This window comes from Myodes glareolus, chromosome 7, assembly GCF_982192425.1.
Source record: "Myodes glareolus chromosome 7, mMyoGla1.1, whole genome shotgun sequence".
Classification (NCBI taxonomy): Eukaryota; Metazoa; Chordata; class Mammalia; order Rodentia; family Cricetidae; genus Myodes; species Myodes glareolus.
The window spans coordinates 50,033,889-50,052,079 of record NC_142032.1 but is presented as its reverse complement, the minus strand read 5'-3'; the positions used below and the strand labels follow the sequence as shown (position 1 = coordinate 50,052,079).

General features: G+C 46.7%; 1 protein-coding gene across 2 annotated transcripts in view; it reads right to left on the bottom strand.

Moving 5' to 3' along the window:
* Nucleotides 1–1,180: 1,180 nt before the first annotated feature.
* Nucleotides 1,181–18,191, bottom strand: part of Dtx4 (deltex E3 ubiquitin ligase 4) — a 35,447-nt gene continuing 18,436 nt past the window's right edge. For both annotated transcript variants that reach the window (XM_048430521.3, XM_048430520.3), the window contains exons 6-9: nucleotides 17,400–17,552; nucleotides 12,829–12,990; nucleotides 7,758–7,847; nucleotides 1,181–4,558 (exon numbers count right to left, since the gene is read on the bottom strand). In XM_048430521.3, coding sequence (XP_048286478.1) covers nucleotides 4,325–4,558; nucleotides 7,758–7,847; nucleotides 12,829–12,990; nucleotides 17,400–17,552 — 639 coding nt within the window. In that variant the 3' untranslated portion in view covers nucleotides 1,181–4,324. The remainder of the gene's footprint in view (nucleotides 4,559–7,757; nucleotides 7,848–12,828; nucleotides 12,991–17,399; nucleotides 17,553–18,191) is intronic.

The following is an 18,191-nucleotide window of genomic DNA, read 5'->3' as shown; positions in this document are numbered from 1 at the left end:
CGGGTGCTCTCTGTATGAAGCCAGAATGTGGGGGTTCAAGTCACTTCACAAAGCCCTGGGTGGGCTCTGGGGTTCTGCTGGGTTCTGACTTTCTAAGGCTGGAGTCTACATAAACACCAGGGCTGGTTTCTGAGAAAGCCACACTCCATAGGATTTCAGAGATGGAGACACAGTTTGGTGACAAGGAAGGATGGACAGTTGATTCTAGTTTTTGTATTCCTATGATTACTCAGATGCTTAATAATAATTATTTGAGAAAAAAAACTGCCTGACAATGAAAGTCAGTGTTCAGGGACAAGAAGACGGTTCAGTAAAGTGCTTGCTATTTAACCATGAGAATCTGAGTATATCCCCAACATCCATGTAAAAGATGCATGATGGTGTCGGGTGGTGGTGATGCACGCCTTTAATCACAGCACTTGGGAGGCAGAGGCAGGCGGATCTCTGTGAGTTCAAGACCAGCCTGGTCTACAAGAGCTAGTTCCAGGACAGGCTCCAAAACTAGGGACAGGTGACTCTTGGAGCTCACTGGTCAGCCAAACTATTCTAGCCAAAATGGCCATTTCCAGGTGCACTGAGAGAACCCGCCTTCAAATTATAAGGCAGAAGACAGAGGAAGATATCTAATGTGAACCTTTAACCTCAGTATGTGAGTTCCAAGACCAGCACACCTTCACACACATATGCATCCCCCACCGCAGACACACAGGCATCTTCTCTCTTACACATGCATCCCCTCGCACATATGCACCCCCTCACACACACATCCATCCCCTCACACACACGCTTCCCATCACACATGTATCCCCTCACAGATATGCATCCCCCCCACATACATCCCTTCACACACACATCCATCCCCTCACACATATGCACCCCCCACATACAACCCCTCACACAAAAGAAGCCAATGTCCATTTTCTGAACAACCTCCCCCCACCCAAAGTTCATACACTCATTTCCCTTGCCATGTGGTTTGTCTCTTTGAGGAGAACCTAGAGTAAAGCCAGGTCAAATGTGTGGGTAGAAGAAATGTGGAAAGTTTCAGAAAATAAAGGGGTTTTCCCTTTATCTAGCTAGTCGGTCTGAGGTTGCTCACATATAGAGGAAGTAACCCACATGCTTCTGAGACAGGTGCCAAAGCACTTCTACAAAAGCAGGCCCTTCGGAGTAACCACAGTTTGTGCTTGTTCATTTGCAGTTTATTGTTCTGCAATACACCTCATGAGCACCAGGGGGCGATATCCTCTCATAGAGTAACACCAAGAACTTCAAAGCACAGCAGTTACAAACAGAACACCTGACCTCTGGACATTCACCAGGCCTCTCCCGGAAACCCCCACTGAGATATAAGTGACCACCAACAAGCAAAGCGGGCAGTGATTATTTCTTGAGCCAAGGCAGCCTTCTCTCCATCCTCTCATGCACACAACAGTGCAGTACCAGGGCAAATACTTTTGACCACATTTAAAACCACAGAGAAGTCTGAGTCTTACAAAAGGAGAGGGAAATGGAACACAAAGGCACAGACAACCACAGATATACCACATAACTTCAAGGGATCAGCGTCTCATGAGGGGTGACAAATCCCACTTGTCATCCCTGGAGTCCCAGGCAGGGAGAACATGGCTGCTGGTGCTGGGACTGTGAAAGGAAAAGCATGGGGTCCCCTGCTTGGCCCAGCAGAGCACACTGGAGCTTCTCTTGGGGTAAAAACCATGGTCAATGTAGCTGGTGCCCAGGGCACAAACTCATTGAAATCAATTCTCTATCTTTTGGGGTTGGCACAAGAGAAAGAGCAAGGTAAAAGCAATCGCTTTCACTGACAGTACACTATTGAGATTTCCAAGTTTCCTTCAGCAAGGAAAGTTTAAAGATGAGGGTGAGATAGCCCCTTAGAGCAAAAGGAAATGAAGCACAGCCATTCCAAAGTCCTCTGCAGGAATTCTGGAAGGGATGAAGACTAACTCTCATTTTCCCCCCTGGAACAATCGGTCCCTTAGAAGTCCTCTTGGGTTCTCTTTCGTCTTCCTTGTGCTACCCCTCTCCTCTGCCTTGTGAGAACCACCACCCCCCTCCCCCCGCTGCCCATTTCCACACCTCAGAGCCTGTTTCCATCTCTTTGCTTCCCACTGCCTCATTTTCCTACCCATGGATTCCCATCTCTCTTCCTATCCCTGCTGCCAAGAAGCAGGGCAGTTAGGTACCAAGGGCGCTGAAGGCAAAAATGACTGTAAGTCCTCAATGAGGCTCTCATAATTTCTGAAATATGTTAACCTGATAAAAGGCATGGGTGTGGCCTTAAATTCCATGAGCTGTGCCTTCCATTTAGTTCTGATGCTTCTTTCTCTATTGTGACATAAACTTTCCCCAGGCTCAGTGAACTCAACAGTCTCCTGGTCTGCTAGTAGACAAAATGGCCTCCCACAGATAAAAGCGCTCCAAATAAGATGGCCAAACACTCTCCCCTACCACAGCTCCCCCTAGCCATTTGTGGAGTGAAAGAAAACTCAGTACCAGCATGTTCCAGGGAACTGGACTGATTCTCCCAGCCTTATCAACAATGCTGGAGGCCCCAAAGCAGGCATGTGTGGAGCAGGGTGTCATGAAAATGTGGACTCCAGTTACAACTTAAGTACCACTGGGGAAGGTTGCTTTATTCCTCTCTGTTTCTTCTTCAAGCATCAAAACCTTTCAAATCTTACGAGTTATATATGAATATATATATACATATATTTGGTGTATATATGTATATATACACACACATACACATATACACATCAAACCCACAACATGAGTTACATAAATTCGAATTAGTATTCAGAGGAACTTTCCCCAAACACAGTTCAAAGAACCCACTTCCAAAGGGGCCACTGATTTCCCTTTTTGATTCTTCATTCTCTCTTACCAGATACCTAGTCCATTCTTTAATGGAGTTAAACGTGAGAAAACGTTGGGGACAGACTGGATCTTGGGACAACACCCAGATGCAGGTTAGAGAAGACTACAATGTGTTCCTAACCATGTTAGGAATGAACTAAAGAGGTTCCCACCACCATGCTTTTAGTCAACCTGTATTAGATGGGGGCTGAAGAAAAAGGGACCGGTAGCATCTCTGGCCTTGAATTAGCAAAACTGCATAGAGATGAATTGAGCTCTCATATAAACAAGACTGGATGGAGGTTGGCTCTGATCTAATATTAATAAGAGAAAGATCGATCTAACTCTTGCATCAACACATCTTCCCATGTACAGGTCTATGCACATCAGGGTCCAAGTTCATCACGAGATGGGCTGGTAAAGGGTGAGAAAACACAAAGGAAGGGCCACACCTTCACTATGGGATCCTCAACAGAACTGGGATTTGATATGTGAAAGAGAATTCGGAGACATGATGGGACTTTCCCAACAACCTAGCCCAGTGATGCACACACACCCACACAAACATATGCGCATACACAGATGACATGGAGACCAGTACGGGCTCCAACTCACAGTGACCTGATGAAACTGAGCTGGTCTGAGATGAGTTGGGAAGAAGGCTATGGGCTCCCCTCCCTGAGGATAGTGCAGATGCTCAGTGGGATGCAGGCTCTGGTTTGATCAGACAGGGGCTGGAAACAGCATCACATGATGCCACCCCAGAGAGGAATCCCTGAGTCCTTCCATCCACATGAGAGAACCAGATGCCTATGGACAGGCCAATGACATGAGGAAGAAGAGGGCAGGGCCCAGAGAAGCCAGGGACTATAATGAGAGCTGAACATGCTCCCAGAGGCTTTTGACTCTGACCCTCTTAGCATGAACTGCTTCCTTTAACATATACCAAGGCATCCGATTTCTGATGTCAGAGCAGTCTATACCTCTCTCCTCAGTCTTGCACAGTGAGAGCTCCCTGACTCCAGGGGAGGAAAAAAGAAAAGCAGAAACTCTGCCATCAAAGCAGAGAGGAAGCAGCAAGAAGCCAGCTGAGGCACGGGATCTCAGCTTCACAAGGCCAGGGTATGGAGTGCCTCGGCACTGCCCATACCCTAAGTGTGCTGACCACATCCCTGCTTCGGGGAAAGGAGAGGTGCAGGTTCTTGTTTTCCCAGCACTGAAAACTCCATGGGGACAAAGGGGGTGGCCCTCATCCCACATCCTGTTTGTATTGGATAAAGTTTATGAATGACATCACCTTAATCTAGTGCCTTCTGTGACCAAGAGGAGTGCGAGGTGGAGACAGAACAAGAAAGAAAACAAGGGAGTCAGGAGGCATGGCATCAACTTCCACGTGACTCTCTTCACTTCCTGCCATGTGGTCCCCAGTTCCCCCCACCCCACCTCAGTCTTTTTCCTGGGCAGTGCTGTCTTCAGAGATACCCTGGGCAGCTAGTTCAGCCAGCACATTATCCAGGTAATTGGCATCTGGGTAGCCATGGCCAGTGAGATTAGAGCCAAATTCTGTCTTGTGGTGCACCTCATTCCAGATGACAGTGTCGGACTCGCCCGTGGTGCTGGAGGTTCCAATGGCAAAGATGAGGCGGCGATCCCAGGCCACCAGAAGCAGCTTCAGAACCTAGGGCAACAAAGTTGAGAGACCACAGGCAGTTGTTCAGTATTCGTCTTCAGATGGTGGATTCATCCCAAGGTCCCCAACCACCCCCGGTCCTTCATCGTGATGCTCTAAGTAACCCAGAAGAAGAGAAAGAGACTTGAAATTGGAGTCTGGGCATTCTATAGTGAATCTCAGCTCTGTCACTTTCCGACAACTTCAAACATCTTTCTGAACTTTAATTTGTTTGTTTATAAAATGCCAATAGGATCACCCACCCCAAGGATTGTGTTGTGTGCATATGCGGCGTAAGCATATGCACATGTGTGGGTACATGCAACTGTATGTGTGTGCACTCGGAAGCCACTGGAGGAGCTGTGTTTTACTGGAGTGCTCTCCACCCATTTTCTTTTTTGAGACAGGGTCTCTTACTGAATCATCATTAGGAAGGGCAGAACAAAAAGTATGGCACAGCTGCAAAAACCCGCAACAAAGCCCAAGTTTAGGATCATGGAGCTGTGGGTATGAAGGGCACTGACTAATAACAGTATTGCTAAAAAAAATTGGTGAGAGGAGATGGTTTACATCCATCCTGTATGGTGGGGACTTACGTTAAGTCACGACAAGTATTTCTTGAAAAAAAAAAAAAGACAGGGAAAGGCCATTGAAGCATCATGTGCTGCTTGAAAAATTGATTTCTTTTAAACAAAGGTGCTTGATGCCAGAAATTGTGCTTTGGGATAACTGACATGGTGTCAAGAAAAAAAATGAGGTAGTCTCCTGTAGGATTAACAGAGGAGTGAGAGGCTGGGAAGGCAATGCAGGGAGGAATGGGCTGAGTGTATTTGGTCACTGAAAGCAAGAATTCAAGATGGTGAATGTGCACAGACTGGCTTCCAAGGGTTTGAGGTCTGCTGCTACACAAAGAGAAAGGTCTAGAAAGAGAGTAGCCCTCAGCCACGTGGATGTAGTCTTGTGTTTGTTTGAGACAGCCTCACACATCCCAGCATGACCTCAAACTTAACAGGTTCAGCATGGAGACTACAGGCAAGTGTAAGGTATTCGGTTAGAAGTGCTGAGGATGAAAGCCAGGGTTGCCCACATTCTAGGCAAGTATTCTACCACCTGAACCACACTCCCAGCCCATGACTGCAGTCTTAACAGCAGACTTTACAGTGGAGACATTCAGCTGCAGATCTTAGGCTGAAGCACAGAAATTTGTCTCTTGGTGGAGAACAGTTGCCTGCCTTAATTCTCACTCTCAATTTGAGGACAGGGCCGTAGTGCATCTTTCTTGGTCTTGTCCTTGTTACAAACTACTCTTTTCCTCGTTGGAAGGGCAGAACATGTCCACACCCCGTGACACTGAAGCAGTATGGAAAGATAGGGCGTATTAGGAGATAGAAGGGGGAAACGGAAGCCTCCAGTTTGGAGTCGGGTTGAAACCTCTGGCCAGCTGAGAATCAATAATTCCAGGACAATTTACATTGGGTGTAAAGGCTGTACACACAGAGATATTTCTTTTACACAGACATATTTTCAAATAAGAATTTTTAAAGAGCAATAAGCCAGGATTAAGGGGTGGATGTACACAAGCTTGAGTAGGAATCTTTTCCTGACTACTTTCTGGGACTCTCAAGCTGCACATGTTGTTCACCACGAAGACATCTTGCCTTCCTGTATCCCTGTGATCTAGAGTTTTCCGTATCAATTAGAATCCTGTCAGAGGTCCTGCAAGACCACTCTATGGTCTCATTTACATTTCTTGGAAACTCTTCAGTCTGGCTTCCAAAACACGAAGACACATGGGGAGTCTTGGGGTAAGTGCTTATGCACCCCCTAAATTCATGTGAACTTCTCGTCATCATCTCCAAAGTCAGCATTAGAATATGGAACTTTCTGAGGTTCATTATGTCACATAAATGAATGCCACTGAATGAGATCAACATCTTAGAAAAAGGGACTGAGAAGAGAATTTTTGCCCTCTCTCCCTGTTGAGGACACAGAGAGAAGAGGCTTTGTCTATGAGCAGGAAGTGAACCCTTGCCAGATTCTGACTCTGCCAGCACCTTGATCTTGGACCTCCTAGACCCCAGCACTACAAGAAATAAACATCTGCTGTTTATGAACCACTCTATGGTCTGTGGCAGTTTGCTGGAGCTCAAGCATGCCTGCATACGCTCAAACTTTAAACCCACCGCAGCAACATAGCCATTGACACTCAAAATGTAGAAAGACAGATATTTGTTGGGTAGGCTTCTCAGATCTGGAATGGAAGCTGACTAAAAAGGCATGCCTCTTACATTTCCCCAATACGTCCCCAAGACTAATGCTCTTAGCCCTCTTGACATCAGGCAAGACTCTGAAAATCCAGTCCTTCCAACTAAAATATTGAGAAGTCTTGATGATGAATTACAAGGAATCCAGAAAACAAACAAAATAATTTCCCACCAACAAAGATCCCAGAATACTCTGCTCATGCTTTCAAGAGTGCTCAGATTAGATCAATCCGGGATCCTGAGAAGATGAAATAGATTCCAGTCCTGAGTTTCTGTTGTGCTGTTAGGAGTTACCACAAGTGTTTCCCCAGGACCAGCTTTAAACAGCAGGGCTCTAGATAAGGATCCTAACATAGGTGAGTTATTGCCAGTATTACTCAGAGGAGAGGAGGGGAAACCAATTTACTCCCAACTATCTGCAAGAGTATTCTAATCAGGCTGGTGAGATGACTCAGTGGGTGAAAGCACTAGGAATGCAAGCCTAACCTGAGTTCAAATCCCCAGAACCCATGTTAAAAGCTGGATGCAGTGGTTCACATCATAATCCCAGCACTGCTGTGGAGGGAGGGGTGGCAGCAATGGAAGAATCACCCGGAAGCTTTCAGGCCAGCTAGTCTGGAGTAGGCGATGCAGCAGCAAGAAACAGGAGAGGCCCTGCCTCAAAGCACAATGTGAGAACTAACCCCTGAACGTTGTCCTTGGACTTCCATATGCACACTGTGGAATATGAGTGTCTGCAATCCCAGATATCATACACATGTAACACACATACAGATTTTTAAAAAAATCAAATAAAACATCCTAATGATACCAATTACCTATGGTTTACTCCAATATGACCTCACTACTGCGTATACACAGTGAAAAGAAACCAGTTCCCTCTGCTCTGTGCATTGCAGAAACGAAATCAACCCCCATCCCTATTGTAGAACATCTGCTCTTACTTTTCTCCCTTTCTCGCTGTCTGGAAGGTAGCAATGTCGTGGGAAGCCACGGGCGCTGAAGCTCTTCCCAGGATTTGGATGTTCTGGTCCCTGGAAGCAGAAAGAAAACAAAGGCATCTTGCAAAACATTTCTGATGAGAAGCTAGTACAGGCTGAGTGGGACAATAACAAGAGCCACAGAGTTCAGGCAGAGGACAACCCCCACCCCCAAAATAATAATAACAAATTAAAAAAAATGCTCAGTCTAAGTTGTCACACATCATGTGACCTGAGTTTGGCCCGCAGCTGCTAGCTCCCTGCTGGACCACATGGAATTCCCCTTAGGCAGGAGTGATTTGGAGCACTCCCTTAAGGGGCGCTGCCAATGCTCAGGGAGTTTGGGTCCCATCTTCAGAAAGAGCACAGGAAATTTTATCAGCCTCAGTACCAACACCACCTATTCTACTGCTTTATGAATGATGAAGACCACAGCCCACAGAAGCTAACTAGCTGCGAAATGTTACTGCCTTTGTCAAAACTGATTTAATCCTAACCTTTCTGAGGCATGTGCACCGGACTTTCAAACCAATTACTCAAAATAATAAAGTTCTCTGAGCTACAAGCCATGCGGTCAGAGTTTTTCGCATGATCTTCTCCTTGGTCTTCATGGGTTTTGCTTCCTTATTCAACAACATCGAGTGCAATGTTCAGGAGAGAAAATCTTGGGGCACTTAAGCTATCATCACTCAACACTTTATTACACGAGTCATCTCAGGACACCGAGTGGGAAAGACATGGACAGAGAACTGAGTCTGAACCCAGATGCTAGGGTACTCTTGCTGGAATCTGGCCTCCATTGCAGCCTTGTGGGCAGCTGTGGCGTGTAAGAGGCGATGAGGTTGTCAGAGGGGAAGAATGCTTTTCTTCGGAGAGTTCTCGTCTTGCTCTCAAGGGACTGACTGATGTTGTGAAAGCCGCTTAGAAAGCAAGGCGGCTCCTTATGTCCTCTTCTGAACACATCTGCTGTCTATTTGCTCCCATTTGCCCAGTGCTACCAGGCACAACTTCTGGACTTCCCATGTTCCAGAACCACGAGTTACATTAACCTCTTCGTTTTTTTAAAAAAAAAAAATCACTCGGCTCAGAGATTTGGTTATAGCTACAGCAAAAGAGAACAAGGTAAGAGGCTTCCCAATTCGTGTCTGCCTGAGTCTCATTTTTGTTAATATGGCAAAATATCCCAACCAAAGAACTTAAGGGAAAGGGGGCTTATTTGGCTCACAATTACAGGCTACAGTTCATCCTTGTGGGGAAGTCAAAGTAGCGAGAACTTGAGGCAGACAGTCACATTACAGCCACAGTCAAGAGCACAGAGCAATGATGTAATACATGCACAGCAGCCTCACTCTCTCCGCTCTTCTGCACGACAGATCCCCCTTCCCTAGGGAATGATGTCACTCACAGTGGGCAGGTCTTCCCACCTCAACTAATGCAATCGAGAAAATCCCCCACAGGCACACCTATAAACCAAACTAATCTAACCAAACTAACCAACAGTCCCTCCTGGGGTTCTCCTGCTGGGTGATTCCAAATTATGCAACACTGACAGAGCTCTCCTAGGACCCATCAGAGTCACTGGTCCCTTCGAGAAGTTTACGGAGGTCGAGACAACAACTTTCCACCTATGCACATGCCCATCTATTATTTCTGAACATTCCTGACCCCCTGGAAGTAGAACTGTACTTAAAGCTCGTTGTAAGTGCAAGCCACACAATACTGGCAATGCTATGCAGCTGTTGGCACATGCTCTCCTGCAGATCAATAAACGCCTGCCAGCTGTGTAATGGGTGAGCAAATGAGTGAATGAATGAAATTAAACTCATTGACTCAAAAAAAAGGAGAGGGACTGTTGGGGGAAAGGGTTTAAGGAGGTGAGAGGGAGGGGTGTGAGGGCAACGGGGGTTGAAAATGCTCAAACTTAGTGTACACATGTATAAAAGATGCCAAAGAATAGAAACACTAAAAATGTTTAAAGTAGGTTTTTATTTATTGTTTGGGAATTCTGTATCTGTATGCAGTTTACTTTGATCATAGAAAAAAATGTTAAAAGATAAACAAATGTCACTGAGAGCCAAAAGAAGCACTGAGGTTCTTTCGGAGTAAAAGAGTCTAACAGACTTGAATCTCTACAAACGTGCAGCATTCCTATGGCCACACTCCTCTAAGGTAGGCTTCATCCATCACTGAGAGACCAAGCCTGACCACAGCTCCAACTGCCTCTCTGTTGCCTGGGGCTGCTTTGTGTGTCCAGCTCCGCCTGAGTGGCACTGACCCAGTAAGACTGTGCAGTCTGGGCCTGTCGCCAGGTAGAGCAGTCACGACTCTGCCTCAGCCGGGTCGAACGCTTCTCCCAAAGGGACTCACTTTCTGTAGTGAAAGTGGAGCTTGAAGACCTCAGCTCAGTGAAGCCCCAGCCCGCATTGTCCCTGGAGCTTCAAGGGACAAACACTGAACATCTTGCCACTGACTCAGTAGTGAGTCTGCAGAGCAGAGCATCTGACTGCTTAGAAATTATTTCCTCCCACAAGCCAGGGTGTTACTGGAGGTTCTGGGGCCCTGAATAGGCAGCACTGACTCCTCAGCAGAGGCTTTCCCTCTTCCTTGATTCTGGAGGCTTAAAAGTGTGCATTCTCAATGCATGCCCCACCTCCTTGACCTTTTGACCCCTGCTGGACTTTTTTCATTTTTTTTTTAGTGAGTGTGTGTGTGTGTGTCTGTTCCACAGTGCATATATGGAGGTCAGAGGACAGCTTGCAGGAATCAGCTCTTTCCTTCCACTCATGGATTTCAGAGACTGAACTTGGTTTATCAGGACTGGCAGCAAGCATCCTGACTAGTGAGCCATCTTGCCAGCCCACTCCCACATTTTCATTCTTCCTCACCACTCCGGCAGCTGCCCCAGAATCACTCTTGCAAGTCTCTCCTGAGCAATAGCCAACCACATCTTGCTTTCTTACCCTGGCCCTCCCCTTATGGGGGAGCCTGAAATGCTGCAGTGGTCTTATTTCTACTCATCTCCTGTTCTTAAGTCACACTGGCTCCGTAAAGCACAATGTCAATTACTGATGCACAATTAATAAAAGCTCACAGAGAGAAACTAGTGTTCAACCTGAAGATCCAGAAAGCAAAGCACTCAGCCACTGGCTCTTACCTCAACTTCAGTCCAAAATGGTAATCCAGATGAGAATGTGACTGAGAGTTGTGTCCTCCTGTTTTATAATCCTCTCTAGTTCTGGGATTAAAGGTGTGCACCACTGGGATCAAAGGCATGTACTGCCCGGTTTCTATGGCAACTAGTGTGGATACTGAGATTAAAGGTGTGTGTTACCACTGCCTGGCTGAAAGACTGACCGGTGTGGCTGTTTTACTCCTGATCCCCAAGCAAAGTTTATTTATTAAAATACAATTGAAATGCCACCACAAATTTGCATGATGTTTCATAATTCTAATAATACAAGCAGTTTCCAGGGGTTCCTCATAGCCAGTCTCCATGTGTGACCCTCACATTTAAGGCCTTTTGTGACCTGTCCCCCACAACGTTATTAGGTTCCTTCTTCCTTGCCTTTTGTAAGTCTCAGCTCCCAACCTCCTAAGTAAATTCTACTGTCCAGAAACATGCAATTTTTCTCAACAATTGTTACCTCCTCCAGACAAAAATGTACAGAGTACAAATGCAGACAATTCGTTGTCTTTCATGGCTTCACTAGAGAGTGCCCTGCACCAGAAAGTCTCCTCCCAGCTTCCAGAGAGACCACACATAGGCGCCTCTCCCTCACCCTAACATCTCAGCCAATCAGAGAGCAGGAAGCCAGGTCCTGAGCCCTCTGGTAGTAGTGGGTCCTGAGATGTGCACTGGGACAGATCTCCCCCACTTGGCTCTCTGCCTAGCAGATTCCCAGAAGTACAGATGAAAAAAAACGCAGGCAGCTGGAAGACAGGAAGTGGGACCCGGGGTCATAAGACTTTGAAGCCCTGCACACACACACACGTCTGTGTCACTTTCATCAGTGGTGCAGATCCGTTTCTGCTCTCCAGATCAGAAGGGAGAGGTAATTATCTTGCTCTGCCTGGCTACCACGGGCCCCAGGGAAGATGCGTGGTTTATGAACTATCACACTTCCCTGCTTTATTTCCTCATAACTTGACATTACGTTGGAAGCCCTTTGTCAGCTGTTTGTTTACCGTCCTCCTGGCCCCACTGGCTGCACGGGATCAAAGGCTGAACCAATTCTAACACTGTTTTATCTGTACCTAACAACACCTGGGCATAACCCACATGCAAACATTGTCAGACAAAAGACAAGCAGGAAGACACAGATGGGAGTGCGAGAGGGTGAGCTAAGCAATGTTTGCTAAGGGATGAGTCCAGTCTGCTCCCAAGAACACCACACCGAGGAAAGGCTTCACTGTATGAGGGAAGGGCCACGTCGCACTGACTCATGGGATTATTATTCAGAATGTTCCTGAACCAGAGAGGAAAGAAATGTCACCTAGGACAAAGACAAGTATAACTGTAAATTTTTTTTAATGCAAATAACTGTTTGATCAAGAAATTCTACTTTCAGGAAATTATCCTATAGACGTGGTCACGGGTGTACCAGGTTATTAGTAATAGCATTATCTGCTGTAGCAGAACACCACAATCTAAACAGCGAGTGGAGATATTGAAATAAATGATATATACACTGGATTATTACACAGACATAAGAAAGAATGAGGACATTTTATATGAACACAGAAAAAACCTAAGGTCCGTATTGTTAGCTGAAAGAGGCAGAGTGTGAAACAATGCACCTAAATGTAGCTCTTTGTGCAAATACGGGAGGGGAGGATGCAGTCTGCACTGAGTATATACAAAGAACGCTGGAAGGATACAGAAAAATAAGAACAATGGTAGTGAAGGGGGAGCCGGGGGAGCGGGGGAGACACAGGACCGGGACAAGATGGGAAGGAGGTTTTTCCTAGTACAACATTTTACCCACAAACACTCGAAGTTGCAATCATAAACGGGACCATCCAAGGGTGGGCTCACCTGAATGCCAGGTGGGATACTGTAGATAATTCGGATGGTCTTGCAGTCCGGGTGGCCAGGCAAGGAGTGGGGGATGAGGTGGTACTCCATCTTCCCCGGAGGCTGGGTGCCGGTTTTGACACCATAAATGGTCTTACATGTTGGACACTGCAAACTCCCATCCTAAGGAAACAAGTTGCTCTTCAGTCAAATTAGGAAACTGCTTCAGTCACGACCTTTCTTTCAGCCCCCTAAGGCACCAGAGACCAAGGCTTCAAGAGACAAAACTCACCCAACGCAGAACAGCCCTCTCAAGCTACCTAGGCTATTTTGGCTTTCTCTAAAATATAAGGAAGAAAATGGCACAAGCAGCTAAGGCACACAGACGAGACACCGGTCCTTGAGAGGAAGCGCTTACCAGGGCAGGAAGCCTACACAGGAATCACGATTTAACTAATACCCATGTGGGTAGAACACACAGTAATTGCTCAAGCGCAACAACTGCTCAATTGTTGAGTCCTGGACTCACCCAGGAAACTGTGGACCCCACATCAGGCCCACTGAGTCAGAACTGGCAGCCTAGAGGTGCAGAGGTTCAGAGTATGAATTCTAAAGTAAATCTTCCTAGATTTGAATCTCAACTTTACCTTGTAGTCTTGGATAAGTTAATCGGTCTCCATTTCCTCGCAGAACAAGAAATATAAACTTCCTCTTTCACTGGGCTAATGAAAGTTAAGTGAGATACATAGAGAAAATGCTTAGCCTATGTCATATTTAAATGCTATCAGTGTGCTTATATCCGTGGAGAGACTAATACCTGGGTCCTGTGTTGAAAAGAACAAAAGTGACTTTAAGGAAAATGGTTCTTGTTGGGCGGTAGTGGCACATGCCTTTAATTTCAGCACTCAGGAGGCAGAGGCAGGTGGATCTCTGTTAGTCTGAAGCCAGCCTGGTCTACAGAACAAGTTCTAGGATAGTCAGAGCGGCACAGAGAAACCCTGTCTCAAGCAAACAAACAAAACAGACAAACAAAAAAACAAACAAACAAGGCTCTTAGAAACAGTTATAAATTGGCTCTAGTGGGGAAGAAACAGATTCCCCCAGAGAAAAGGAAGTTGAGGGACATCAAGAGGGAAGTACTTGCCACCGGTGAGGGCTGGAATAGTCCCTAAATCTCCCCAGTCTCTGCCATACACCACAAAGCAGGTCATGACAAGTTTGTCCCTCAAGGTTCATGGGTTAAGGGACTGGTTTCTCACTGGGGAGCTTTTGTAGAGTGACTGGCTAGTCCTTGTCAGTAGATTAAGCTATTGGTGGAGTGATGGGATGGCAGCCAGTAGGTGTGAAGGGCAGGAAGAAAAAAACGTGAGGGAGGGAGAGGGAAAGGAGGACATACACAGAGGCTACATGATATACCCAAGCAGGGCTTGCCCTCAGGGACAGACTTCTTCCATTCACACCTCATGTGCTTGTGGCCACGGTTTGCCTCATCATAAACCCACAGCAAAGAATTCTGTCAATATTTCCTCCATCCCATTCCCCCAAGTAAATATCTTAATTAAGGGAGCCATTTTAGGGTTGGCAAGAGACTTGACTCTAGAGGGGTTCCCAGGACCAAGGAGATGTCCCCAGCTTGTTCCTTGGGCAGCAGAGGACAGGGTGCCTGAACTGGCCTTGCCCCATAGCAACACTGATGAATATCTTGCATATCATCATAGAACCTTCATCTGGCGATGGATGGAGATAGAGACAGAGACCCACATTGGAGCACTGGACTGAGCTCCCAAGGTCCAAATGAGAAGCAGAAGGAGGGAGAACGTGAGCAAGGAAGTCAGGACTTGCAAGGGGTACGTCCACCCACTGAGACGGTGGGACTGATCTAATGGGAGCTCACCAAGGCCAGCTGGACTGGGACTGATGGAGCACGTGATCAAACCGGACTCTATGAAAGTGGCTGTCAATGAAGGCTGACTGAGAAGCCAAGGACAATGGCACTGGGTTTTGATTCTACTGCATGGACTGGCTTTGTGGGAGCCTGGTTTGTTTGGATGATCACCTTCCTGGACCTGGATGGAGGGGGGAGGACCTTGGACTTCCCAAGGGGCAGGGAACCCTGACTGCTCTTAGGACTGGAGAGGGAGGGAGTAGGGGGAAGGGGAGGGAAAAGGGAGGTGGGGAGGAGGTGGAAATTTTTAATAATAAATTTAAAAAAAAAAGAATTCTGTCAACCACAGAAATGGTGAGTCAAAAACAAACAACAAACAAACAAAAACCCAAAACAAAACCATCCCTTCCTTTTCTGTTGTTTTCCCATGTGTTTCTGTCACAGCCATAAAAACTGATTTGAATGTTGGTTGTGGAGACAGTAATGTAAACGGTCATTGTTTCATAGCAGGATCTGGTGAAGAGTCACCTGGTAGGGCTGACAATGACCTGCAAGAGGTTCCAGGCAGCATAGGGAACTGTCAGGTTCCGAGAGAAGGAAGGGGAGTAACTGGGAAGGAAGCAAGCACGGGCAGCAAGCACATATGCAGAACATGATGCTGGTCAGCTGGGATCAAGGCCCTGGCAGACAGACACCTGGAATCTTTCGGAAGAAGGAGATGAGACGCTCTCAGAGATATTTAGGCACGTTTCCAGCCACAGTTGGCTCACTTTAAATAGCAGCTAATATTCATAGTCACCACCCTCTGAAACCAGGGTCCCGCTTTCTCCGCCAGCCTTAATTTGCTTCAAGGCCTGGGGCGAATGAGTCCATTCTCTCCCATGCTTCAGTGCGCTTAAGAGAATAAAAATGCTTTAAAGTACTGTTGAGAGGGAGAGCAAAGGGCATGCTTGACTGGGCAGTCTGGGGAGAGTCATCCGAAGGGGGATGAGTATGCTGAGACATCCCAAAATCACCAAAAGATCACTGAAATGGTGAGGCTCTCATAAAAGATTTCAGCCCTGGGCTAGGCTATGAAAGCGGACATAGACTCTTTGACTTCACCAATGACAAAGGACATCTGGACACCAAGCAAGATAACAAGGTTAGCCATCCAACCCTATGTAAAGATGAAAGGGGGAAATGAGAGCTATAATAAAACAGAGATACCGTTCTAAATAATAACAGTCATAACATCTGTGAAGTAGTCATTGATCTGGAAGGATGGCGTAGAAGAAAAGCAGCTTGTTTACAGGCATTGAGTTTGATCCCTAGGATGCCAGAAGTGGGGACATTCACTTGTGACCTAGAGAGATGGAGACAAGAGGATCCCTGGCACTTGGTGGCCAGCTACCCTAGCCTAATTCGTGAGCAAGACATCCTTGTCTCAAAAGAAGTAGGTAGTGTTCTAGAGATAACACCAGAGGGTGTCCTCCAGCCTCCTCATGTTCATGTGAACACACACACATACACACACACACACACACACACACACACACACATGGCAGGGAGCAGCTACTATTTCATCCCTACTACACAAGACCCCTACAAAATCCAGACATGTTCTTGGGTGAGTAAAAAGCTGAGTGACACCATGGAAATCTCAGACCTGTGAGCGGATGAGTCCAGAGACATGAGTAGTTCTCAAACTCAAAGGGAAGCGGGGTGATGGTGGGTCCAGACATGGGCAAGAATGCAAGTCAATGGCTTCGAAAAGCCCAGATACTGAAAAGGGAAAACTGCCACTTAGGGAAACACACAGATTTGGGAAACTAACTATAAAGGGAGATAATGGAAGAGGCCTAGTCTCATCCTCCAACAGTCAATCTAGCAGTAGGGGTTACCAGGTACATCGACCACGTCTTTGCTGGGACAGTCTAAGTGTTCTGACATTGTTCAAAGAGGAATTTCAACTTAAGTCACTCGCATGAAGAATAAAAGCCACTGGGAACCCACTTACAATATCATAAACGAACAAATTCTCACTTTGGGTGTGGCACTGCGGTGAAGGCCCCCTTTACTGATGGGAACCCATGCCCCTCAGCTGGGGACCATTTTCCAAAGAATCTTCATAGACAAAGCTCACCTCTGTTAGACCACCATGCATACATACTCAAACTAGAGATGAGGGGAAGCTTAGCCCAGAGGGAAAATGAAGACAGATTTTGCGAAGTGGGGGCTAATTAATCCTGAAAACAGCAGAGAAAATGCTCACTCCTGTTGCCCTGGGGGGAAGGTTAATCCTGCCTGTCGCCCTGATGGGACCTAGAGTTACCATGGAAGCGTACCCCTGGGCATGTCTGTGAGGGACTATTTCTAGAATATGCTGTAGCCATCTATATGAGAACAGCTCCATTCTATGGGCTGAAGTCCTGAACTAGATAAAAAGAGGAATGTGAACTGAGCACCGGCACCCATCACTGTCTGCCTCCTACCTACACATGGACCAGCTCCTTCTAGCCCCTCCCACCATGAGGCTGTCTTGAACTGAGAGACAAAATAAACCCGTACTTCTTTAAATCGCTCAGGCCAGTACTTTGTCACAGCACTATGTAAAGGAGCAAATATGCCTGGAGTACCTGTTACGTGATCTGAACCATTTTACGGGAGAGCAAGGACACCTAGGGACAGACCATGGCTGACGTCCACCACCCCTGCAGACACTAACCTTGTTCCCATTGTTGTACATGGCCACCAGGCAGTAGATGTGGTAGATGTGGCCACACCTGGACAGCTTCCCCACCAAGTCAGGCTTGACTGTAGGCTGTGGGCCCTTGTAGCCAGAAGGGGCTGTGAGGCGCTCCATACAAATGGTACAGTCCTGGAAGATGAAGAACAGAGAGGCATCAACTCTCACCCAGCCAGGACAACCAGGGCATAATGGTTCCTGCATGATGGCCGGCATCAGATGAGTGGTTCGCCCCTCTTCTTGAAAGTCCACAAATCAGGGGTGCTGTGTTTATGGGGGGCGGTTCTAAATATAGTGCTGTCTTGCTTGACACAGCAGAGAAATTCCTCAAATAATTCCCAGACCTGATTACTTGGACTCATTGACTATATTATAATCTTGATGCTACACTGCCCTTACTTGGTGTCTTCCAGTTGCTTGTCAACAGATACCATGACAACCTTGGCTTACGCTGCACGCCTGGAAAGATACTATATTTCAAGTTAGAGGGGGCTTCTATCTAAATAAATCTATGGCCTATTTCCCAACATCATGACTGTTGACATTGTGGCAGGGCAGTTCTTTGCTGTGGGTACTGTTCCAGGCCTTACAGGGTGCTCAGAAGTTTCTCTGGTTTCTGCCCACTAAATGTTAGCAGCACACTCCCTAGTCAATCACCACAACCCAGGGAATCCCCACACAAAGTCACATGTTCCCTCAGGGGCAAATCATTTCAGTTGAGAATTACTGGCCCATATCAAATCTATTCTAAAGGAAGTTCACATGGGTTGT